The 27,519-nt window shown below is 40.0% G+C and overlaps 1 protein-coding gene across 3 annotated transcripts in view; it reads left to right on the top strand.

Moving 5' to 3' along the window:
* Positions 1 to 27,519, top strand: part of mtcl1 (microtubule crosslinking factor 1) — a 92,031-nt gene that overhangs the window by 51,012 nt on the left and 13,500 nt on the right. For all 3 annotated transcript variants that reach the window (XR_011978281.1, XM_072668602.1, XM_072668603.1), the window contains exons 6-13: positions 34 to 321; positions 11,502 to 11,627; positions 13,769 to 13,987; positions 15,491 to 15,652; positions 20,882 to 21,049; positions 23,462 to 23,716; positions 24,619 to 24,948; positions 25,482 to 25,558. Coding sequence is in view for 2 of the 3 variants with exons in the window: in XM_072668602.1 (XP_072524703.1) it covers positions 34 to 321; positions 11,502 to 11,627; positions 13,769 to 13,987; positions 15,491 to 15,652; positions 20,882 to 21,049; positions 23,462 to 23,716; positions 24,619 to 24,948; positions 25,482 to 25,558 (1,625 nt within the window). In the remaining variant the exon portion in view is untranslated. The remainder of the gene's footprint in view (positions 1 to 33; positions 322 to 11,501; positions 11,628 to 13,768; positions 13,988 to 15,490; positions 15,653 to 20,881; positions 21,050 to 23,461; positions 23,717 to 24,618; positions 24,949 to 25,481; positions 25,559 to 27,519) is intronic.

Genomic DNA, 27,519 nt, shown 5'->3' with positions numbered 1-27,519 from the left:
ACCTTACTTGAAACATGTTATCTTCCCTTCCAGATTGTCGGGGAAGGTTACGAGTTCAGGGGTGATGGAGACTCGGCCGACCCCAAACCCGACTCTCAGGTGCTGGATGTCGTGAATGCCCGCATGCAGGCGTTCCGGGCTGAACTCCATGCCTTTGTGGAGAAAGTGGACCACATGGGCGAAGGGCTGAGAGAACGCACTGAGGATCTTTCGCCCATGCCGAACCTCACTGAGTCCAGCAGCTTCCTGTCCACTGTCACCTCCATGTCTCGCGACTCGCCCATCGGAACTCTGGGACGGGACCTGGCGACGGACTTCCAGGTAGGTCCTACATTATGCTCTCTATCATCTTTTTTTAAGCCTTGTAGTGTCTGCTGTCACATGCTACCTGTGCAGATGTCCACCTGCTGTTTCTGAGCCTAATATCCACCAGTGAAAGCCACTACATGGCGAAATCTTAATCTCTGTGTCAATCAAATTGTGGAATCCAAACTTGGGATGGGCACGAGTAATCAGCTAATCGAGTACCTGATATGTTATCATCAATTCCACTGGTAAAATAGTACTACTTGAAATCCACACACTGTATATACGCTACTGGAGACAACCGTGAGGGAATTTGGCTCAAGCGTGGGGGGAATCAAAGTAGGGGCAGTGGTGCGATTGTCTTGCTTGGGACAGGCCTATCATTCGTACTATGGATGTAAGTTAGCACTGCTGAAAGATTGGAGTAATGCGTAGGTCAATTTTAGAGGGAAAACCTGTGGGTTATAATGGTTATGAGATCACATCTGGCTCCTCAAGACTAGAGACCTACACTATATACATATATACTATATGGCCAAATGTTTGTGGGCCTCCCTTCTAATGAATGCATTCAGCTTCTTTAAGTTGCACCCCTTCCTGACACAAATGTGCACACACAGCTTGTCTAGTCCCTGTAGCGAAGAATTGCCAATAGAATAGGATTCTATGAGGCTGATAAATATCTACCTATTGGCCTCATGCCTCATGCCAGGCATGAGACTAGAGGGGTGTAAAGCCCCCCCAGCATTGAGCTGTGGACCAGTGGAACCAACTGTGCTCTCTGGAATGATGGTACTCCATCCACTTCTTTAGGATTTGTTGGGTGAAGTAGCGATTTAACGCCCTGACCTGAATGCAATCATAACCTCACAGCAATGCTTTGAAGTCTAGTAGAAACCTTCCCTGGACAGTAGGGACACTTTTTTAATACCCTTGATTTGGGGAGAAATAATAAATGAGCGGGTGTCTGTGCTATGGCAGTGTGGCAACTTTTTCCAGAGCCTTGCAATACCTCATAAAGATGGGATAGTGTTGGCTTTATCTTTGAGAGATGCCGAGTTTGATCCCCAGCAATGCATAGGAGTCCAGGAGATCACAGCTAGTCTCACTCTGTCTTGGTGTCTTGGCTCACCCTCTTTCACCAAACACAATAAAAGCCAGTTCCAGAGCCCTGGTGTGTATTTTTTTTAGTTTATCGGGTACTCATTTACAAAATTACTCGCAATGCCCATCACTAATCTAAGCTAAAAATGCTAAACAGACTTGATCACAAGCATGGCTTACATGTACACTACTACTCTGGCATACATCCAGGGGAAACTGTACAACAAAACTCAGGTATCTTGTCAAGTTTGACCCCCTGGTAAAAATACTGTAATCAAAGATGCTGTGACCATTCCGATGACGACAGTTCACTGTTTATTTGTTTGTTGTATGTTAGTTTGAACTAAAGACAGTATAGTGGTATATAGTCTAGACATAAATAATGGCATGTCTAAGCATGTGAATCATGTACAGACAGACAGCCCACAGTGCAGCTCCATTGCTTCTGGATGCTTCAACAAGTTTGGCTCATACATCACGTTTTCTGTTATTTTCACTTTTAAAATGGGAAAATCTATTGTTTTGTGCTTGTATTTGAACTCATTCAAACATTTACCCAGTCAGACAGTGAAAAGCATGAGCGTTAGGCCACCTCGAAATATATGGAGAGCCTTAGACGTTAGCATTTTGATCATAAGGATGTCTGGCTTCCAAAATGTACATTTTTCCTGTCAGACTGTGATTGGCTGATAAGCTACATGTCCAAAAATTCTTTGCTGCAGTAACATCCTCTGCAACACAGAATGTTAAAGCATAGACTTAACTCTAAGCAGGGCTTAATAACAAAAGACATCACACACACACACACAATTTCCAGAGAAAGTTTGGCAAGGCCATTTGTAGGCCATCACACCTCCATCATGCATTACAGGTGACTAAATAACCACACTGTTACACGCACATAAAGAACATACACCACCCAGCTCAGCCAAAGACCCATCCTGCCACCCCTCCATAAACCTTCCCCTCCCCCTACTCCAATTTCCCACAATCAAAGTCACATTGCACACAACTGTACCCACACCTGTGCCCACACCTGCCCTCATCCATTTCTACCCCTTGTACCCTTGCACCCTCTGTCTCGCCCGTGGCTGCTTGCTGAACCGCTTTGTCAGGGTCAGAGTACAGGAGGCAGGAGAAGCGCCACTATTACCTGCATGGCTTCATAAGCCTGTTGGGGCTGGTGGCTGGTGCAATTTTGCGTTTGGCCATAACAAGCACCACATGGCTCTGTATGACAGCTGATTACGATTCAGAGCGTACAGCTAAAAGCTAACTGACTGTTTGGCCAATACTGGCCCACTATGGATGAGCCATGTTTTTAATTATAATTTTAAAAATGAACTGCCCATAATTATTCATTTTAGTGATGCAGCATCACACGGAATTTGAACTCACTGACAGTAGGGCAGGACTAGAATAGAATAGAGGTCCTCAGCTCTTTTTTTACAGCCATTGGTCGTAAAATGTAGTCAATTTTGCAGTCATTGGTTTTCAAAGTGAATATTTGAGGCGGCTGATTGGCCAACCAATGGCATACCTCACAGGAATTACAAATGACTGGATTCAGAGTCAGTAGTTCAAGATCCCTGCTGTGGACATTTGTGCCACTGGAAAAAACAAAAAGCGTCACCCCTGTTTTTCTACACAGTCATATCTGAATACTATGACCAACATTGAGTACCTCCGAATGGCATAACATTGATGCCAGAGAGGAACATTGACGCTGGTAAGTGGTACAGAGCAATCGACGTGCCACAGTGGACCAGTTGACCTGAACACCTTCTGTCAGCTGATACAGTCTATGCCATGATGTCTTAGTCATGACACTAGTGCCATCTGAGCTAAGGGTGTTTTTCCCACTATTAAGTAGGTGGTCATAATATTTTGATATGACTGTGTATATTACAGTAGTGATCTACCATATAAAACCGTATAATACAAAAATTATTATATAATAAAAAAATAAAAATAATATATATTTAAAATGTATAAAGTATTTAAAATAACAAAAACATGTAAAATATGTCCAAACCATACCTTTAACATAGAAATTCTGTAATACATTTCTGTGAAGAAAAATAATAATTAAAAAAGAGGTATTCATCAGAAACCAGACCCACAAAGAATTCTGGGCCCACTTCCAGTGCTACAAAATATTTTAATTATATATGATTGCTAGTTTTTGCTTATTTTATTTAAGAAGTATGACAATCGACAACAACCACATCATATCAGTCAGTAAAGCACTGTTTAACTAAACACACTAAACTAAACTAAAATATTTATCAGCATTTTAAATCTCATGCAAAACTGAATTTCCCTTGCTTTAAATGAAAACAGCCAGTTTCCGCCTGTAAACAGTAAGAACCTTTAAATACATGGTCAATCATACCATACAGTCCATATACTAATAAACTAAAATAATACATTTTTGTAATGTCACAAAAAAAGTATCAAAATATTAACGACCTTTACAGGTCGCACCTATTCATTTTCAAGTTAAAAGTGCTTCAGCCTGGACTGACACTGTATACAGAATTTTTCCCAGTGTTAAATCAACACTAACAATGTTAAATAACTAATTTATCACTAAAAGAGTTCATTTAACACTGGCAGATTTGCTGTATACAGGGCAGCCGGTCTGAACAGAGATCATTTACATGTATCAGCCATAAGCCTCAGGCACTAAAACAGAAACAGCCTGTTGAATTCTAAGAGATACGCAGTAGTACAAAAGTGCTTGTATATGAATGAATATGTTATAAAAACAAAAGAATTGTAGCCTCTTTTAGTCGCAACTATCAAAACTTCAGTCTTGTCCAGTTATCTACTGAACTACTGGAGTGAAGGACTGGATGAAAAGCAATTCACATATCCATTATGTTTATCTAAGAAGTGCATTACTGTAAAAATGAATGAACACTTTGCTTAAAATGAAAACAATAATTCCATAGGAGACATGCATTAAAATATGAAATACATGTTACTTCACTCACCTCTTATTTAGACCATTATGGGCTCCTTCTAGCTGTGTTACGCGTAAGTGTTCTTATCGCTGATGCACAGCTTCAGAGGACTGTTTTTGGAAGAACATTGCTTCTAGCTTTTCTCCTGCTCTCTGCTTTGTGCTTCTGCAATGCTGACAGAAAACATGAGTCAACCTGTGAACAAACTGCTGGAAGCGTCTATATTCTGTTCATTTGAAGTGTTGTGTTGAGGAACTGCAGGAAATTTATTTTGGGATGAAAGTGGATCCAGATTCAATGTAGAATAAATATATAATATTTGTCATATTTTTTAGAGAATGCTGTAAGAATGTTAAATGAATATTAAACTTTTTACTGGGTTTAAAGGAAGGGAGGAGGGGGGGTTGCAGATTTCTCCAAATTGCTGCATACTTTAATAACTGACTTGCAAACAGTTACTCTGAATGGTTTTGATGTGAAATGGTTCACTGTAGAGACTTTAGATTCAGATTTATTTACAGTGGTGGTAATAGGCACCAAGGGTTGCCATGTCCAAGCAAATACAGCCATGTTATTTTCTATATGCAGTATACATGTTATTTATTTACTATTTTTTAGAAAATAATCTAAATATAATTTAAATGATTATATTTATCATATTTAATCATTATATTTAATTTGATATATAGAAATACAACTGTAAAGATATTTTCCTTGGGCATTATTTAGCCTTAATCCCTTAACACTTCAAGGCTAATTACACACTAAGGTGTATTACTCAGTAACTACAGGTACTTCTGTACAAACTGGTGGGGCTATTCTATGGTAATAACACTTTTGGCCCACCAGAGTGCCATAGGCTGCTTAAGGGGTTAAGCTGCCATTATTTTAATTGAACTAGCAGCAGTTAGCGATTTAGCATACATAACTGCGCCAAGTTAAACTGTAGTGAACTTTGTGAGGTGCAATTACGTTCATGACCAATAGCGTTCCTGCTCTGCCTCTGAAGAGGAGGCCTAGCTCGGACCGAAAACCCAAAATGCCAATGTTAGCTTCATACAACCGCTTTACAAAAAGCCAAAGGAATACATTACATTATGTTGCTATTATTATGCTATACATAGTTCTGTATTAAAACTCAGTGTGAACCAATTTCATACAATAACTGTCTGTGATGTGACTTGTACAAGCATTAAACTCTTTAAACCACTGTGAGCATATCTGACTTGGTGAGTTTCTATAGAACACAGTATTTCACACCAAACCACTCTGAATGACTTGGTTTATATATTAATCCTTTAATTATACACACAGATCTAATTATTTGCCAATAAAATAAGACACTTTTACTAGATACAGTAGCTTATAACTATATAAGTATAGAACACCTTACAACATCCGCCCGTTAATTCTTACAATAACCTCAGAATGAGAAACTGCAGTTCCGATTTCTGTCCTCATACACTACCATGACTCTTGACGTTATTTGATGGTGTCAGGTCTTGGCTCATGTTTATTGCTGGAAATTCGTGGTGAAGCTGGGTGGCTATTGCTTTTGAACACAACACTTAAACCAACTTCCACAGCAGACAGTCTCCACACCAAGCACAAAGCCGTGGCCTGTTCTTCATACGCTAGGATGGAGATGTAACCCACTGCTGCACTATAAAGGCCTTCTGTTAACGCTCAAGGTTTTTGGCTAGTCTCACTTGCACGCTGCTTTTACAGCATGGCTGGGGTGCGCACGCACACACACACACACACACACATGCACACGCACAGGCAAACACACACATACGTGCGTGCATGCCTTTAGCACTTAGCACAGTTTTGGTTGTTGGTTTTTTAGACTCATGTATCCCTCATTGCATGCGCTTCATAACAAGAGTTTTGCATTCTTCCCCCCCACCCCCGACCCCCTTGCCCCTTCTCTCCCTCTCTTACTCTCTCTATCCCTCTCTCCTCTCTCTCTCTCCTTCTCCATCTGTCTTTCTCTCTCCCTCCGTCTCTCTCTCTTGCTCCCTCTCCGTTTCCTTCAGATGTTTCAGCCCATGATTCTGTTCATCCTCATACTCGTCCTCTTCTCATCTCTCTCCTACGCCATTATCTTTAAGTTGGTGTTCCTTTTTGCGCTTTTCTTCGTCTTGTAGCCCGCTCTGCCTCAGTTTCTGTTTCTCTGTGCGTTTTTAGCCATGTTTTCATTCCATCGTCATCTCTTCTTCTCCTTTTTGTAACTGTGTGTTGGTCTTTTTTTTTTTTTATCGTTTTTTTTACGCATTAAGTTCCGCCTCTACTGCCCCACCCCTTTTTAAATTCCGTGTCTTCTCGTGCGTTGTTTCCGTTTTGTCGTTCACCAATCGACTCCATGCATCTCCTTCCCCTCGTTACCTCCCCTCTCCACCCTCCCTCCCTCACTCCTGACCCCCTTCCATCCCTCTCCTGTCCCCGCCCCTCAACCCCCAAACCTTCCCCTCCCCCTCCCCCTCCTCCCCTCCCTCACTCACAGTCCGGGCGGAGGCAGGAGCTGGAGTGGTCCCTAGGCCGGCAGACTGGCCCGGAGGCCTCAGGGCCCGCCGCACCCAGGGGAGCCCCCGCACTCAGTAGATACGCCAGGCCCCACAGTGTCAGACCCGAGGTCAGTGCCTCGTCCATCTCCCTCGCAGCCTTCAGATAGCTGTGGTTGAGTTGACTCATGTGACTTCTTGACTTCTGTAGAGCTCCTCTGAATTCCAAAGCTTAAAGATCCTCAATTCAGAACAGCACCGAGGAGCAAGGAAGCCTTCTGAGGGTAATGGGAAGTAGAATGTTGAATGTTTTCTCTGCTCTAAATGTATTAAAAAGTAGACATTGTTTAGTGTTTTGAGTGGAAACTGAGTTTGTTGAGTGGTATGCTCATTAAATGTAACTCCACTTGAACCAGTACCTGACTCTCTGATGCCTCTTTATGCAAAGAAGTTAGCATTAAGTACAGAATACACAGTAGATTTCAGTCTTTAAATTACCAAAATTCTGTTATTGGTCTTATTTAATACTGTGTACGGTTAGCAATCATACATAATACTGGAGAAATGCCACAAAGGCAGATCTTGTGCATAATCATGCATATATTTAGTATCACCTGCTAAATGCAGAAACAGCTCTGTATTTAAAAGGCAGCAGTTGATTTAGGCTTAAATAAAATCCCATCTGGATGTAGTACTGGCGGTCACGCGATCTCACATCATCGTCCGTGGTGCACTTTCTGTTTGTAAAGGTCACTCCACTCACAGCCACTGCTCTTAATTTAAGGTTGCTTTGATTTCTCATTACTTATGTTCATTTGTCACTCATTCACCACAGACACTTTGGGCTAGCTTGCTATAGCTATGTTTCTTTTAAAGCTCTTGTGATTGGTTGTATCAGAAAATGCAGAAAATAGTCTTTTAGCAAGTGACAATGATCAAGAATGGTTTAGTACTGAGTAAAGCATCACTAGGTACCCAATTAGCATTAATTAGAAAAAGGCTACGTTCAAGTTACAGACAAACGTAAATAACATAGAGCACATTTGCTCCAACGTGGCATCATTTGGACCCTACTGGACATGACTACAGACATTCATTTTGTACAGTGTTCATTTTGTACACCACCGAATGTGACCAAGGCTAGCAAACACAGGGTGCATCCCAGTTGCGTACTAATTACTAAAACCAGGTTTTGAGTATGAGATATGTAGGATAGATAAAAGAGTCAAAGTTGAGTATAGTCAAATATCCACGATACATACATTTAAAACGGGCTGTTTTTCGAGTGTGGTCATGATGGACACTGTTATCCCACAATGCAATGTGAAACAAAAAAGGGAGAAGCTAGTGGCGTTTGAAATAAATGAGGAGAAAATAGGGGTAGCGACAACAGCGTCAGGAGAACTTGCAGTCACGTTGGTTGGCATAGCAAAGCTCCATCACTTCCAGCGAAATGGGTTACCATTTTAATATTTTCGCATACTAACCTGCCAAACTCACACTGATTAAGATTAAGATTAAGATTAATATACAGTATTTACCTTATAGTATTAGTGTGTTGTACTCAGCAGCCATAGTTAGCTTTTCTCTGCCTTCATAGGCTAGATAGCTGGGTAAGTAGCACTGGATACCAGCTTTAGCCAAATGTCATCAATGTAAATGTAAATATAAGAAAAGCCTACAGAACTCGGACAATTAGGAAGGTATGTTAATTAGCAAGCAGCCTATTGCTTCACTAAGGCATTAGTTAGGTTTAGTTAGCTAGGTTCAGTAGTACTCAATGTAAAACCAAAAATCGGTTCACTTTCCTGACAAATTTGACAAATTTAAAAAATCATGACATTTATAATCTTTCATGCTAATAAAATGAGAAAATTATGATAGTATGTGAAACTACATACATTTGAAAATGTGAAATTCATGTTTTTCAACAAGCCAAAATATGATCAAAATCAGACTATTAGTTAGTGTATTAAAGATATTAAAAAATATTGAAGAACACATCCTAAGACATAGTAGATGCCGATGCGCCAGGACAAACTTAAGTAGAAACGCCGTGGTCACAGTCCCACACTTCAGTTCACACTTGCTTGTGTACTGTTTTGTTCTGGCCTACATATTGCTTGTGCTGTTGCAAAGCGCTTCTCATTCGTATTCGGCGGATCTCACAGAAAAAGACATTGCGTATGTGTGAAATTCGTCTCCAGCTTTTCATGAAGTAGAAAAAAAGAAAAAGAATCAAATCTGTTTTATGGACAGCAAAAATCAAAGCTGCTTTCACGGCTGTAGGATTCCTCTGGCATGTCGAATTAGCTCCTCTGCATTTCTGTCTGTTTGCGTCTGACATTGGGGATCCTGAGAGGATGTTATTAGGACAGCGACTCCCTGCAGAACTGCTGGTATAAACCAGGCCACTCACTACTGTCTTTGCAGATACATTCATTTGAAATGAGGGGAAATGACTGTGCAGGTTTAGTTAATAATAATAATAATAATAATAAGCAGTGTAATGAATCTTCTGCCGTTACAGAAATCCTATAATTGCTGATCGTTTTTGTGATCATCATGAAAGGACACACCCTTTGCATTTGGCTTTATGCACTTTTATAAATAAAGGTGCTTCAAATGGTTCAAATAGAAGACCATTTTAAATTTCCAAAAAAAATCACGAGATTTACATTGGTAAAGAACCTTCACATCACATCAAGTGACAATTCTTTAGACCTTTAGAAGGTTCTTCACACTCGTCACAAAAATGACATGGTGACCACTGTCATGTGCAGCAGGTCCAGAAAGGCCCTTTTTATTGGCCTTCATCCTTTTCCATGGAGCCAATAAACTCTTAAACATTAAGGTGCTTCAAAGGGTTCTTTGAGCAGTGCCATGGAAGAACCACTTCTCGTTCTAAGAGGAACCATGTTTGTAATAGGGATGTGTGAGTGTGAAGAACCTTTACATCAAGTAACAATTATTTAGACCTTTAAAAGGTTCTTCATACTCATTCATCTCTATCACAATAATGGCATGGTGACCATGGGTCATGTGCAGCAGGTCCAGAGTCTCCCCTTCTATTGACAATGCTTTTCCTTAGCACCTATAAACTTCAAGGTGCTTCAAGTGGCTCTTTGGTTCCATAAGGAACCATGATTGGAATAGATATGTGTGAGTGTGAAGAACCTTTTAAAGTTCTAGAGAACTTTCACTTGACTACTTAAAAGGTTCTTTACCCATTTAAAGCATCTTCATACTCCCCCATCTCTATTACAGACAAGTGGTTCTTCTGTGGCATCGCCTCTTAAAATGTAGGGGTGCCTCTCATAGTAGGTGGCAAGAAGTTGTGATAAGACATAGGAATAATTAGCTACATTAAAAGGAGGCATTTTGGTGCCTGTCAAGTGTTCTTCTTGCCATGCACATGAAATATAGTTTAATGTGTTTATTAATTTTTATAAGGTCACATTTAGATAAAAAAAATTAAAGGTTGGTTAATAAATAACCCAGATGTACTTGGATTTACTAGTAGAATGTTCTTGTGCCGTTTCCACAAGACCTTAAATCTGAAGCCTTATCATGAAAAATATAAATAGTTGCTAAGTTAGTGAGGCAGGTTACTTACACTAAGAGCTATAAGGCTAATGTAGCTAAGTAAGAAGTAATGGAAGGCTGTGTCATTAAAAAAAACGTATAGGTGTAACAGAATTCTTTTATTTTAGCCTTAAGTGTGACTGTAAAACTAAAAAAGCGAACTTTTAACTCACCAAGAGTTAAACAATCACTGCGCTAGACTTTAGATACACAGGCCTTAGTCGGTAGTGTAGTTGTTAATGCTAAGTGTTAAAATTAGCAGAGCAGGCTCATTAAAACATTGTGTGCAGTTAGAAAAACAGACACTTCTTTAACCTTAATTAGTCTTAAGTCTTAATTAGTAACATAGTTGTTAATGCTAAGTGTTAACATTAGCAGTGCAGGCTCATAAAAACCCTGTATTCAGCTGGAAAACAGACCCAATGCTTTAGTCAGTAGTTAAAGGGGCCTTAATCAGTAATTTAGTGCTAACATTAGCAGTATATACTCATACAAACTAAGCTCCAGCTAAATAAACAATCACTGCTCTAGTTAATAGTTACAGGGACCTTAGTCAGTAGTTTAGTTAATAATGCTAAGTGCTAACAATAGCAATGTAGGTTCATACAAATGCTGTGTCCAGCTGGAAAACAGCTGGAAATCAGCCTATATTTAGAGGGGTCTTAATCAGTAATGTAGTTGATAGTGCTGTGTTAACATTAACAATGCAGGCTCATAATAATGTGTCCTGTGTCCAGCTTGAGAACAATCACTACACTAGTCTATAGTTCATTGCCTGAATCAGTAACATATCAGATAGTCCTAAGTGCGTACATTAGCAGTATGGGCTCATAAAACACGGTGACCAGCTAAATAAACAATCACTGCGCTAGTCTGTAGATAGAGGGACCTTTTATGGACATTTTAAATAAGACTAATACATATGTGTGCTAAAATGCCAGAGGTGATAGAGGTTGCGGTTGTAGAGAAATCTTGCTGACCACTGAGTTAGAATGTATTCTGATATGTGTGTTCTGTATCCTGGTGGGTTCAGCTCCGGGATCCATGCCTGCCAGACGTGGGGACTCCTGTCAGAGAGATTCAGTTCTGCTTGGACCCAGAGAGAAGACTGAGAGCAGGGCATGAGGACAGAGAGAGCTTACCAGCCTCCTTGACTCAGGTAGGACAAGTTGCACTGCACAACTGAATTACACAGCCTCCAGAAGGTCGTCTACAGCCGATGAGCTGGTACTTACAGTGGGCTGATGTTCAGCTGAAGGACTGCTTTATCTCTCTTCAGATAAACTGAATGCAAGCCTTTGGTTATGAAAATAGATGTGAAGCGATTTTAGTGATGTCAGTCTGGCCCTAAGCATATATTATACTATTAATAAACTGTATGTCTTAGTTTATTTAATATTCCATTCAAATATTCCAAATATATGCGCCTATCTGTAAACTTGCTGTATCTGTAAAATGCTATTTCGACAAAAGTATTGGGACACCTGCTCATTCATTGTCTCTTCTGAAATCAAGGCTATTAAAAAGACTTTATCCTTCTTTTGTTGGAGTAACTGTCTCCACTGTCCAAAGAAGAAGGCTTTCTACTAGATTTTGGTGCATTGCTGTAAGGATTTGATTGCATTCAGCAACGAGAGCATTAGTGAGCTCAGGATGTTGGTTGATCACCACCCCACCTCATCTCCAACTCCGCAACTCACCCCAAAAGTATTGGATCGATCAACATCATTCCAGAGAACACAGTCCCACTGCTCCACAGCTTAATGCTGGGAGCTTTTTACCCCTCTAAGCCCAGCCTGGTATTAGGCATGGTGCCAGTAAGTTCATGATTATTTAATGCAGAGAGTCATATTCTATTTCTACAGGGGCTAGACAAGCTGTGTGTGCATTTGCACATCTCTGTCAGCAATGGGTGCAGCTCAAAGTAGCTGAATGCATTCATTTGTAAGGGGTAGTGTAGATAAGTGATGTCTGCCATCTCAGACCAAGATTGCTGCAATTTTTAAACAGTGGCAGAGAAACATAGAAAAGATTGCAATAAAGGTTTCCAGACTCTGTGTCTGTTTGGAGGCAGTGGTATGGAAAGTTGCCTCCAATCCAAAACAACAAGGTCACAGGATCAACCTTTATTTGCGGCAAAGAGATAAGGTTAAATGTCAGTGACATAACTAGCTCTGCTCCTTTGCTGTATTTTGCCCTTTTCTGCTGTATTTTGTCCTTTTGCACATCTCTGAAACTGGGGTGAGAAGATGATATGATCGATTTCCCATTTTTAGCTGAAAGTGTAACATCTAAAATCACACAGATTTTGGCAAACACTCTTTTCCAGAACATCACTCCACATGCCCTCACTGTAATCTTGAAGCAGCCTCACTTATGCACCCATAATACATGCTTGCACATAATAAAAAAAATCAGAAATAGCAACTTCACAAGAGTAGCAATGAAATCATAACTTTCAATGGAAGTCAATGTAAAATACTTTCAGTTAAGTCATTTTGGGAGTATTTCTATTAGCCGTTTTGTCACCATATGAAAAACAGCTATCATGTGGAAAAATTGGACATGGAGTTCAAGTCCCAGGTCATGTGCTCTCTCCCCTCATCATTCTTAAGCAGTGTTGGGCAGCACAGGCATTTGTTGGCTGGTGTGGCAGAGCTGGGGACCCAGCGCTTTCCTCTGAGCATGTTGGCTGCTTGGCAAATTTGCAAAGAGGTGGTAGCTGCCTTTGCATGCATCGGAGGAGATGTGTTAGGTCCTAACCCACCTAGTGTCAGGAGCATTGCTAGTGCTAGGGGGAGCTACAAACAGGTGGACTAATAGTGGGCACAAAAATTGGAGAAAAAGGGGGACATTTTAACAAATTATGTAAAAAAAAAAGATTTAAAAAATGAAAGTGTCAAAAATGGAGATGGGAGTTTTTTTGTGTGACAGCAAGGATATACACTTAGGACAAGCTCCACCTGCCCAAATCCTTGACCTTTTTAAAAATAGAGCCCACGATTGTCCTCAGATCAGCATAAAAGGGCAGCTTCCACCAAAGCTGTATTACAGTGACCTTCTGTTCTATAGAGCCTCATTTTCTGCTTTATCGCCTGCATTTTAAAGTCCTTTACTTGAAATATACATTTACAGTTAGTGGTTTGGATACATTTGGATACACAGGTTTTTTTTTTTTTAGATTTGTCAATAGTTCATTGAATTTTCTTTTGCCTATTTTTAGATTGAATACATTTCATGCTCTTAGCTCATACTCTCTCACCCTCTCTCTCTCTTCCCTCTCTCTCTCTTTCTCTGCAGGAGGACGACCGCAGGCGCTTGGAGGCACGGCGGGGCTTGGAGCTGCAAGGGCTGCAGTCGCACGAGCCGACCTGGCCTCAGGAAAGAGCTCTGCTGCAGCAGGAAGTGCGACTGTTCCGCCAGAACACCATTATCGTCTATATGAAGCTGCGCTGGATCCTCATGCACTGGCGGCTCGGCCGCAGGACCGACATGGCAGAGGAGGGAGCACACGCAGAGGTGAGCCACAGTGAGCAAACACAACCGCACATGTGTGGTTAATATAATAGTATAAGTGGATTTCTATGGAGCCACGTGCTGAATCCACAGAGGTGCTTTACATTTGTTAAGAGCATCTAGGATTCAAGAGGAGGATGGATTCCCCTTTCTGAGTCTTGGTTCCTCTTAAGATTTCTCTCTCTTGCCACTGTTGCTGTTGTCTTGCTCTTTATGACAACTTCTATTGTAAAAGGGACTATATTACAACATGTGCTCCTAGATGTTAGAACATTGCTATGAAGATTTCACTGCATCCTCATGTACTTATGTTGTATGATTAGTTCTGCATCCACAAACAATGCATCCCAGAGGTACTGGATAGGGCTCCATAACTCCAGGCAACGCAGTTCCACTGCTCTACAGCCCAGTGCTGAGGAGCTCTATACCCTTCAAGCCAACACTTGGCATTGGGCATAGTGACTTATAAGTAGCTGCTCCGTAGTGTCTCTTTCCATTGGCAGTGCTTTTCTATGGAGATCATACACTCCTCAAATGGATAAAGGTATACTTCAGATGGTTCTTTGAGCGACGCCATAAAAAAACCATGTTTGGTTGGTGTGGCGCAACAGATAACACCCCTACCTGCTCCTGAGCTACCACACTGTGTGGAAGACTGGGGTTTGATTCCCGGACTGGGTGACTGTGCTGCGCTACACCAATTAAGGGCCTTGGGAAAGACTCCAAACACTACATAGGCTCACCTCTGTAATACGAGTAACCTTGTAAGTCGCTCTGGATAAGAGCGTTGGCTAAATGCCGTAAATGTAAATGTTTGGTTCCATAAACAAGCATGTTTGCAATATAGATGTGTGAGAATGTGAGCTGTAATAGTGTAAAAGAACCTTGATTCTTCTTCATACTCCCACATCTGTATTACAAACATGCCTCTTCATGGACCCAAACCTGGTTCTTCTATGGTATCGCTCAAAGAACCATTTGAAGCCCCTTTATTTATACCAATTTAGAAGAGGTGTCTGGATACTGGTGTTTGGACATATAGTGAACAGTGAACCTGATCCGTACTCAGCTAAGTCAGTTTGAAGTTCTCTGTACGATAAGATCATCACACGGCCAACAATCAACAAATTCTATCAGCACATCATGATGATTTTCTAATTTCACAGCCTGTCGGCCTTGGCAGCTGCCGAGTTCTTCCATGAACACGTTAATTTCTCATGTCCGTATGAGATCCCGGAAAGCAAATCAATACTGTGTGGAGTCATTCAGCTGGAAGTGTAGCTGTTGTGTTGAGCTGCAGTGGTTGTATAACTCAATAACCCAATTACTTTCTACAATACCATGAACAGTCCCACGCACCCACCCAACCCTAAGAACACTGACGATATGCAGTACTTGTTTTAGCAGCTTATGCTAGTGTCATTAACTGTTGATTAAGAGTTTGTGTAGAGATTACAGTGAAGTTATTAAACCCTCAGGTTCACTCTGCTCTCTTTGCTTGCACAGTATGAGCGGTTGGAGAGCATTCCAGAGGTGGGGGTGGTGATGGAACATGGAGAGGGAGAGTCAGAGCGGGAGGATAAAGTGGGTTCCCTGCCCACGTGGGGAGACGTCTCAGAGCCTGGACCACACCTGCTGTCCCCTGAAAGATTGCAGTATCAGAAACAGGTATAGTTCAACACAAGAAAAATCTATATATTATTATGTGTCATTCATTGTTAGATGAAATGCTCTGATGCGAGACGGTTTACAACCCTGTTATTTTGCCTACATTTAAAACACGCTGATTTTCCTTTTATGGTGGGCTCATGGAAAAAAATGGAACTCTATTTTGATTTGCTGGCTCTCATAGGCACTACAGAGAGAAGGGGAATAAATGAGCCATGGCATAGATTTTTTTTTACCTTATGACAAGAAAGTTTTTCCGAAGTAGACGTTGCCAAAATCCAAGAGCTATTGCTATTCTATGTATATTTTGGGGGAATAAACCATGTACCAAAATCCCATTATTAAAAGATGCCAGTGAATGCATTTTTTATTATGTGGCACATAAAAGCACAAGGAGGAAATTTACAATGGACAAATAGCTAGGACACTTTCAGCACTTTTTTTTTGCCTATTCAGAATTCTCAAAACTCTCATGTTACAGTGATATTAATATAAAGTAAAATCAGACTCGTTCTAACACAAATTGGTTGTAGTCCTATTTAGGGATGTCATGTTACCAGAAATTCGGTACCAATACCACAAAAATTCTTCGATTCCTGATACCAACGATATCATCGATATCATGCCTTACAATTCAACCAATGACATGAATAGATTGTATTAGAAAACACTTTTTTCAAAACACAGTATTTTTAGTAACACGAGTGGGAAGAAGCCTAGTTAATGGCACAGTTAATAAAGTGTTATCTTCTCTTCAAGTAAAACAAATACAGGCAATTTTACAGGATGTTTTAATAGTTGATTGTATCTTTATTTGTCTTCAAATTATTAAAAGTATTCATAGGAGACCCAGATACCAGATGTTATTTTCAGGAGATCCTAGGCTACTCAAATATGTCATCATTTGATATGTAAATATTAACCAAATTTAGATATGCATGAATTTGGTCTTGTTTTTATCAAAAATGTACCTCATGTCTGCAATTCATTCTTTTGTTCGCTTGTAAAGACTATAAAAACAGTCCTCAGAAGTCTTATTGAAAATTAATAATTGCTTTTAAACTGAAAATACAACTTTGATGATGTATTTGTATTGATTAGATTGACAATAATATTTAGTTTTTTATAATTGACAGTAGTCCAAATAAATTACAAATATCCTGAATATTCTTTATTATTTATTTGATATATTTGCCACACCAGCTGTGACAGTGAGGCCATCCCACCTAACACATGAATTACTTAACACAGCCAAAAATCTCCACTCATTAAGAGTGTATGCAGCCCAGGAAAACACATTGAGAAACTACTCTGTAGTGGAGAATTTCCCTGTTCCACAGGGTTACATTTTCCTCTTATTTGTGCACTCATGTCTTTAGTCAGATTCTTAGGTCTCTGAAGGTAACGTGCACTCTCTAGTTAAAAGAGGGAAGAGAAAGCTGAGCACTATGTGAATACACTGAAATGCACTGAAAGTCTGCTGGTCTCTTCTCTATGCTAGGTCCATTTTACCCAGTATGACCCTAGAAACAGGGTTGAGTGCCCTAGCTCTAGCAATCCACTGCCTTGTTTGGGTAAAAGCAGAAAACACTCACTCTGCGTCCATCCATTATTCATTAGCCCTAAGTGCTGCATTTTGTATACAGCTTTGATTTGGACATTTAGAAATTGCTGAATTATGACAGAGAGGGTATGTTTTAGATCTTATGTAATCTAATCTGCACAGCAGCATGTGCTGTGTTAAACGACGTGATATTTGTGAAACAATAATTATGGTATTGCTGTGATACTGAGCTTTGATTATCAGTGTAAATTATGCTAATTGTAAAAATAATGGTGGATTAAGTGCCAGCTGTTCAGAGCACATCAAAGACAATCACGTCCATCTAAGAGAAACTTCTAATGGTGTTATTGTGTTTTTCAATCTGTCTGATTCTCTATTGTGACTCCGCTTGCTCTTACAGTGGATGGGCCTTTAGCTCAGCTGATTTATCAGTTACTTAATACCTTACACACATTAAAATGACTACTATCACAGCTGATAGGAGCAGTGCTGATACTGTAGAGTTTATAATACAGCAAGTAAGGATGCTGTGTATAAAGCTGTAGTTTGGGACTTTCTTTATGTGCAAAAATAAATATGTCTGTTGATGTAACCGTCAATGCCCATGTACTTCAATGCATCCTTTATGTTGCCATGGACATTAAGCAGTACATCCACTACAGGGCAGTTCAGCATCCAAAGTTTCTGGAACAACAAATATGGCGATGGTAGAAGAGGTTGTGATAATGGACTTGCTACAAAGAAGACGAAAGAGGCAGCAGTGTGTAAACCGCTGTAAATAGTCTGTATCCGTTTTTAAGGTTGAGCTTACATAAACCTATAATCTAAATGTAGTGAATTGGTCAAGTGGTGCTTGGCATCTAGTGCATATACAGTTGCAAGAAAAAAAAAGTATGTCAATCATCTGAAATTACTTGGAATCACGTTTGAAGAAAAAAAAAAACACTGCACCCCATCAACATTCAATAGTTGGAAAAGAAGATTTGTGCTTTGGACTGACCTAGTCAGAGTCTAGCCTATTAAGATGCTGTGGCATAACCGGAAAAGGGCTGTGTACACAAGGCAACCCAGAAAATATTGATGAACTTAAATTTGAAAAATTTAAACTTAAAAAATAAATGAACTTATTCGCAGGATGATGGAGATGGAGATGATTCCTGCTGATCTACAAGTTATTATATTTAAGAGATCACTTACTTTTTCAAGCCTGCACTTTGGACTCCCTTATATACCTTATAATGTGTATTCCTGAAACACAAGAAACCATTCAGGGTGCTTGGCTTAAATGTACTTAATGAAATCATGTAAGTTTTGATGAAATGAGCCAGTTTGCTTATATACTATGGTACAATACAGATGAAGTATTATTTAAAAGTTTTAGAAGTATTAATTAATGCACAAATAATTAACATTAATTAAATTAATGCTTGTTACTCACATCCTACAGCCTTTGCAGCACTTGTGCACGTGCCTTATAAGAGCTTGATCTTTAGTTAAGCTAAAAACTCCTCAAGTGTAATGCTAATTTCAGCTAGCACCCCAATAGGACTTCTCATTAGTGTGTTAGCACTAAGCAAATACTGTTATACTGTATATAAACATATGTATATATGACCTTCCTAGATTCAACACACTTGGTTGGGGCTTATACCAGACATTAACATGTAAGAGTTTTAAGCTATATGACATGCTTTTTTCTGTAGATAACAGTATGTTAAACAGTGTAACAGCACATATGCAGGTCTACTAGAGATTACTTAACAACGAAAGCACACTTGTGTGTGATGATTTAGGTATGCATTTTCCACAATAACTGCTGGTTCGCATGAGCTTCCATTAGCCTCGTAGCTTCAGTGCCACACTGAAAAAACGCAAACTTTTGGACAGCGAACATATCTCAGCTGATCAACTTCATCTGGAGTACGGGGAGAAAAATTGTAGTGTAACAGTTTTTTGGGAAGTCAAGTCAATGCCCCTAGGCCTTTAAGTCAGTCCTCGGATTCAGTAGCGGTCCTGCTGGGTCTGTGTACAGGCTTTGCTCCACTGCACTTCTTGCACTGTATTGTAAAGCATTCTCAGTCAGGCGGGCAGAAACTCCCAGTGTGAGATTGAACAGAGGCAGACTGATAGAGGGGGAAGATAAGAGTTCTCACAAGCACTACAGAGAGAAAGGGAACGGACTGCTATGTCTGCAGCTGCTGCTTGGCGGGCTGGTTGGCAACAGAGTGGTGTTAATTAAAACCTTAGGAGAGGTGGAGTTAGTTATTGAATTCTGATTAACCTCCCAACTCCCACACCTTCTCTTTTGTTTCCCACACAACTAATACACGTAACTGTGGTGTCTCTCTGTACTGCCTCACAAGCATATAGTACTGTACACACCGAGTAGAGCTGACGCGCTTGAAATTCTGGGCTTAGCGGCCCCTAGTTCTAGAGGATTGTTGTTTTGCTGCGAAATACTATGTGTTTCAATGCATGACGGGAACATACATGGAAACATGGGGCAGTGGTGGCACAGCAGTTAGAGCACCGGGTTATTGATGACTTGAAGGTTGTGGGCTTGATACCTGGATTTGACATGCTGCCACTGTAAGGCCTCCCCACGCTCCCCAGGCTGCCTATATCACTGTGTGCATGTGTGCTCACTAATGTGTATGTGTGTGTATCCACTGCGCGGATGGGTTAAAGAACAAGGCCAAATACCAAAATGGTGAATGTGGTTGTCTTTGTCACTACAAAATTATAAAGGAACCCCCAGCTTTCACATGAATACTTACAGGGCCTTACTTCAATCGGGCCTTCTCTAATTGGTGCTTCACTTGGTCGCCTTTCTAGCCTTGCTCTTAAATTCTCCCAAAGTACCTGTTGTGTTAAGCCTCAAAATGCTTTCACTAGGGGGCGGGGTTTATGTAAATGTTGTGTGCGTATATATAACGAGTTAAGACTGTTACAAAACAGTTTAGGGGTTTTGGAAAGAGACGATTTTCCTGTTTTAGTTATGCTGGGGGTTTTTTTGAAGGAGAACCAGCAGTTCACGATTTGTCACTTCCATGCACTGAACTTTTCATTTTAAAATGTCAGATCTGCTCTTTTGCCAGAATTTTGTGACTTGTTTCAATCACATGATATATATATATATATATATATATATATATATATATATATATATATATATATATACACATTCATATTAAGTGACATCACGCTTTTTCTTGCAACTGTGAATTAATACACCCTTTATTGGGAAAGATTCATAAAGTGCACTGGTAGGTTTACCATACCATTAAGAGTAAATAGTGTTACAGCAACATGTTTTCCCATTTTACCAGGATTACCAGTGCATTTTTCTTATCTCTTAGAAAAGTGGTGCTGTTCCCTCATTTCAGGAAACCACACCACCATGAAACATGATGTCTTTTCTATAATGTTTTCAAGCATGTTTGGTCACACAGGCAGGTCTTGATGCTCATACACACCCAGCTCATTGACTGGGAAACACAGCAGTGATTAAAAAGCCAGCCAGGCATGCTAAGGAAAACGTCATGGATAGCACTTAATTACATTTTGTTCGGTGTAGCATCTTTACTGCAGTTTATAAATGTGGCATCTCTGGGCACCTAAGACCTAAGACACATCATCCTGAGAGAATTTCATACCTTCTTTAGGTGGGGGACAGCAGGCGAGTGCTACACGCCCTGCGCTCGCTGCTGGAGGAGCTGAGGGCAGAACTGAGAGAGGAGGCCCAGAGACGGTGTCAGCTACAGCAGACACTGGCCAGTGAGAGAGCATCCTGGGAGATACATCGTGCCGAGATGAGAAGCCACATAGCACAGGTACTGACACAACCACAGCAGGGTACTAAAATAACAGTAACACACACCTGGCTGCAGACCAAACATGCTACACACCAATTATAGCACAACTCACTCTACACTAGTAACGTATTTACTTTATTTAACTTTATTTATATAGCACCTTTCATGTAATGCAGCTCAACTGCTAATTAACCCTTCCATTTGTAGCTCCCCCTTCCACTAGCAATGCTCCCAACACTAGGAGGGTAATGACTTAACACGTCTTCTCTGATACATGCAAAGCCAGCCTCTGCTTCTTTTTAAACTTTGCTAGTGCGGCATTGCCGGGCAGCCGACACTTGGAGGTAAGTGCCGGGTCCCCAGTCTCACCACATCAGCTAACAGACACCTGTGCTGGCCAACATCCCTTTTAGATTAATAAGGGGAGAGAGCGCCATCTACCCACCTGGAGAGAACAGAGCCAGTTGTGCTCTCTTGGATTTCGGCTGCTGGTGGCAAAGCGGCATGACTTGGGGTTCGAATTTGCGACTCCCAGGCCATAGTGACTGTACATTAGACCACTGAGACCTACTCAGAGACCCACATCCTAGTAAATTTTAATCATATTAGAATAAAATTAGGATTTTCTGTTATTCTGTTAAAGCTAGTAGTCCCAAGTGACCAAAATAGTCATAATTTAATATGACAAATCATGATAAAAATGTGTGGTTTTAGCTGTGTGGTTTCACCAATTGGAAAAAATTATGTGCTCAGACAAGCCTATAGAATAATGGAATAAAGGAAATTAAGATCATGTGCACACATCTCCACTCTGCTATGACCATTCTTAATGCTGTCTTGGAAATTTTAAATGATATATGATTCTGCAGTGTTGAAGGTGTTGAGGTTAGTATTTAAACTTCCAGCTCTGCCAATTGACTGAATACCATTAAATAAAATCAATCAAGTTGCGTAATAGTTAATTGTCTCAAAAGCTACTTACATGTCATTTTGCTCTTATCTTGATTTACTCTGTAGTTAAGATGAGTATGGAAGCTTTTGGTCATCAGCAGTAAGAAGGCATCCATGAATAGCTGGCTATATTTACATGGCCTGGCTCTCAAACCAAGTCATAGTCTATTAAAAGTAAGCATCTGAGTCAAACATTGCACGCGCTGCGAGCCGCTTTCTGCCTCACTGATCTGATGGAGAATAATGAAGCTGTCTTTCTGCACTGTCAGTTTTCAAACAACAGATAACAGATAGTTACAGCACTGATTCTTCATTGCTGTAGGGTTCTCATAAATGACTTATGGCGTGAGACTTGATATTTAAGTGGTTACGAACCTGTTTGTGATCTATACTTCCATTGCTCCAAATCACATACATTACTGAATCCTTTATAATACATACTGAATCACTTACAGGACATACTAAATCATTTCTAATATATACTGAATCATTTACAGTAGTTACTTTATAATTTATAGAGAATAATTATAGTAGTTACTAAATCATCCATAGTAGATTCTGAATAATTTATAGTAGATACTAAATTATATATAATAGACATATAATAGAATAATTCATAGTAGTTACTAAATAATTTATAGTGAATGCTTAATTAAAGTACTTACTCATTCATTTATAGTAAATAATGAATCATTTATAGTATGTATAGTTATAGGTTACTAAATCATTTGTAGTAGACACTGAATCATTTGTAGTAGATACTGAATCATTTGTAATAGATACAGAATCATTTATAGCAGATACTGAATCATTTATGGTAGATACTAAATCACTTATAGTACATTCTGAATCTTTTATTGTAGATACTGAATCACTCATAGTAGAAACTGAATCATTTGTAGAAGACACTGAATTACTTATAGTAGATAATGAATCATTTATAGTAGATACAGAATCATTAGTAGCAGATACTGATACTGAATCATTTAAAGTAGATACTGATACTGAATCATACTGAATAACTTGTAGTAGATACTGAATCATTCATAGCAGATACCAAATCTTTTGTAGTAGATACTGAATCATTCGTAGCAGATATTGAATCATTTGTACTAAATACTGAATAAAGCATTAATTAAAACAGTTGACAGAAGTTAAGTGTTATGGGAAATAACTTTAGATTAAAACCATATACGCCGATCAGTGGGAGGATAATATCATGGCCTTGAGTGTTTACAATCCCAGCCTGTCTCTTTGTAACACTAAATGATTGGAATTTTATCTCATAATCCATTTATCCCTGCAGGTTCCCATTAGCTTGCAATTAAAGTTTCTTGCATTTAAACTTATTAAAGGATATTTGGCTGCTAGGACATCTGTAACCTGAAGGTAAAAGACTAAAAAAAACTCTTATCTATCTCTGCATGTGTGTGTGTGTTTGTGTGTGTGTGCATGGGCATGGTGTGTTTCTCCTTGTAGCTGGAGGATTCGAGAGCAGGAGCTTCGGGGTCCGCAGACGGGGCAGACTCGTCTCTGCAGGAGCGTGAGCGGGAGCGAGAGGAGCAGCAGAGGCTTCTGGCTGACAGTCACAGTCTGTCTCTGGAGCTGCGCTGGAAGCTGCAGCATGGGGAGTTGCGCTGGAGCAGGGAGAGGAGTGAACTCCTTGAGAGGTTCGAGCGGGAGCGACAGGAGTGGGACCGCAGTGTCCGGGACCTGCGCCGCAAGATGGAAAAGGTCAGTCATTAGGTTATGCTCTCAAGTCCTTTATAGCCACATAACAGTCCCAGCACTTTAATTCAAAAACTTGACAGCAATAAAGTCCTTTCAGATCTGCAGGATTTGACAGTGCTTTTAAAGCAGTGCTTACCAAACTGTGGTACGTGTGCCCCCAAGGGTACATTCAAAGACTCTGGGGGTACATCTAAAAACGTCCACTCAACAGCTCCTGAGCAAGAGAGCGTCACTGAGCAGCTATGAGCAGATGTTTGAATACTGATTTCTGTCAGATTTCTTGACAGTGTTGTATGCTATTATAATGGATAACAACATTGCCTTCTCTGTGGCAGACTAGGGTTTCCCCTACATGCACATGATGAGTGTGCAGTTAGACTGTAGGGCCACCCTAGAGCTGTGAAATTACTCTACATAAAAACACAGTTCAGAGTAAATTTACCTTTCTTTGATCCAGGTATGTACATGGCTTCACAGCTCTAGAGCGCCCAGCTGTCATGCCCTAACTGCTTGCTTGTCAAGCGACAGGACATCATGATTTCAAATCCTATCAACACCACAGCTCTCCATGATCAGGAGTAAAATAAATATGAAGACCTACTCAGATATGATACTGGAAGTTCTAACCTGTAGATGGGAATAAACAGTGAACTAAAAAAGAGGGAGGAGTCACAGATTAAACATCTTACACAATGCCTAAGCAATTTCAGCTGCAGCTCATTTACTAATTATTTCTGAATTTAATATGTAGTGTTGACCAAACTAAGATCAGAAGTAGTTTTTATGTATGCAGGAATAAATCTTCAACAAACTCTATCCAAACATATATATATATAAGTAACTCTAATATTTTTCTGCTCTGCTTTCTACATTCCCCACCCTATTCCCTCACTACTGTTCTGTAGATGCAGCGGGAGCCGCCGTTCCGTCATTCTGAGGGGGTTTCTCTGTCAGAAGGGGGACTCCCGCACGTCTTTTCCCCTCAGGATAGCCCATGTAAGGCTCCCAGGTCTCCACGATCCCCCCGCGCAGCTCCTTCCGTGCCGTCCCGCTCCCACTCAGACTCAGAGGCCACTTTAGAGGAGAGAGGGGTGGGAAAAGGGCGTCCCGGTGAAGGTCACCGACCCCCAGAGAGCCTTTTCCTGGATGCTCTGTCCCTAGACCCACCCAATGAGGCTGAGGTACCCCCTCCATCCAGACTGGATAGTGAGAAGAGGTTCCCCTGTCTGAATGAGGTATGACACAGCTAGAAATAGTGTGTAGTAGATATGTCAATTATTATTATTGTTGATGAATGTGTATTTATATATATACCAATATGTTTGTGGACACCCCTTCTTATGAATGCATTCAGCTACGCAACCATTGCTGACACAGATGCACACAATACACAGTCTAGTCCCTGTAGAGAGGTACTGCCAATAGAATAAGATTCTCTGGAGCACATAACCATGACCCTGAAATGATGGATAATGCTCCATCCAATACTTTGGGGACTTGCTAAGTTGGGGATGAGGTGGGGTGCTGATCATCCAACATCCTGACCTCATTAACTCTCTTGTCACTGAATGCAATCAAATCCTTACAGCAATGCTCCAGAATCTAGTAGAAAGTCCTTCTTGGTCAGTAGAGACTGTTTCTACAACAATTTGTTTTTTTCAATATGCTTGATTTAAGAGTAAACAATGAATGAGCAGGTGTCCCAATACTTTTGTCCAGTTAGTGTATGCTGTGTATGTTCTGTGTGTAACTGTGGTCTGTGTTACAGGCACTGAATGAAATTTCTGAGAGAGCAGATCCTGCACTGTATCCTGAGGAAGAGCCGAGCAGCGGCAGCCTCCTGAGGTACTGTGTGTGTGTGTGTGTGTGTGTGTGTGTGTGTGTGTGTGTGTGTGTGTGTGTTCACTGAAGAACAGTCATGAACGGCTTGTTTGTGTTGGGTCATGAAAACTTTCTTTTAGATTTTATCCTAGGAATAGGCCTCCAACTAGAGATGCAGGATACCACTTTTTGTTCACTGATACTCATATTGAAATCTCGAGTATCAGCCAATACCAAGCCAATATTTAAAAATGAGCTGTTTTTAATTAAGGCTCTTCACTTAAGATGTGCATCTACAAGTAGGCTATCATGTTCAAGTGCCTAAACCCTTCACTACCTCACAGGAAAGAAAGTCACAGCTTACATCGCATCACACAGTGTGAGTGTGGGTTATTTCAGGCTAGATTTTTCTGCTCATTGCTGCCTGATATCCGTACCATCTCTACATCACATTTAAAATTGATTGGCTGGGATGCAGTACATCTTAATATCAGTGTTGATGCATTTTGTCAAAGTAGGGCTGCACAATATATCCTTTCTACAGATCCCTCCTGTCTTTGTATATTCTGTATTTTGTGTATATTTTGTGTGTATTTTGTATTTATTTAATATATAATGTTTTATATAACTTTTATATAACTTTAATTTAATATGTTTAGTATGTATACAGTTTGTCCTCCTGTAGAGCATCAACCTGAGCCTCACCACAAGCATTTCAATGCATAAATGTCCTGACATGTTGTGCAAATGACAAATAAACCTGAAACTTGAAACTTGAAACTTGAGCATCACTATCACAATATGCGTAATAGTCACATCGCAGGATGTCATGTGCAATGTCTAATTATAGGAAACATGTCATGCTACTTGCTACTTTGTTGCTATTTGATACAAAAAGAAATCCCAACTGTTTTCATTTTCCATGACATATCTGCCAGAGGCAGATTATATCTGTACAATACCCTTTATTTTATTATTTTATACATGTTGCCTTCTGGTGAAATCTAGTGGCCTGTTGTAACGTTTTTTTTATATCATGCAGCCCTATATCACAATATTATGTTTTGCAAAACTGTATTGATTCACAATATATAAATAAATAATTATTGATTGGTGGCAGTGGTTCACTTAGTGTTATATTTAAACCCAGAGTGCTAGATAACAGTGTTGTAAATTGTCTTCAGATCCCACTGATCTGATTGGATAAAACATGGATTAGATTCTTTTGCTAGATTATTGTATACTATGGTGTTTTTCTGCGAGGACAGTTCTCATAAAATTTGATTGAAAAATCTACATAAAAATATATCGTCTTGCTTACAGTATCACAATATATTGCAATATGAACCGTAACCCACTGTATTGTGATATGTGATATCGCATCACCAGATTCTGGCCAATGCACAGCCTTAAACCTTTTTTTTCTCTGTGATATGATGCCCTTGTTTCCCAAATTACAAAAAAAAAAATTTGAACCGAGATCAGAGCAGTGCAGGTACTGTACGCAAGCGTAGCTCAGTGAGAGTGTTTTCGGTGCTACCTCTCCAGCATCTCTGGAGACTGTATATGAAAAGCTTTCAGAAGGGATATGGCCCAGATAATCTCTGCCAGCTGGCCAAATGTGTAATCACGTCCTATATAACTGTCTATAGTTGCCGTGAACACTCATTTGTGTAGGGAACTGATTGGAATATGTCTACTGTAATAAATACTGTTTCATTTCATCTTCATGGTTTTAGATAGTAAGTTTAAAAGCTGGTCTTTATAAAATCCTTGTATTGCTGTTCTTATACTGGTTTGTCATAGTGTACAGTATTGTACAGTGGAGTTTTAGGCACCTAAGCACATTGTTTAAAAAGCTTTATTTTGGCAATAAGAGGGATTTTCAAGATTCAGGATCTTTCTTGTCATATGCACAGTAAACAGGCAGTTACACTGTACAATGCAATTCTTACTTTGCTAGGCCTGAACCCCTTAATGCAGCA

The sequence above is a fragment of the Salminus brasiliensis genome, chromosome 23 (genome assembly GCF_030463535.1).
Source record: "Salminus brasiliensis chromosome 23, fSalBra1.hap2, whole genome shotgun sequence".
Classification (NCBI taxonomy): Eukaryota; Metazoa; Chordata; class Actinopteri; order Characiformes; family Bryconidae; genus Salminus; species Salminus brasiliensis.
This window is presented reverse-complemented; position numbering and strand designations above follow the sequence as displayed.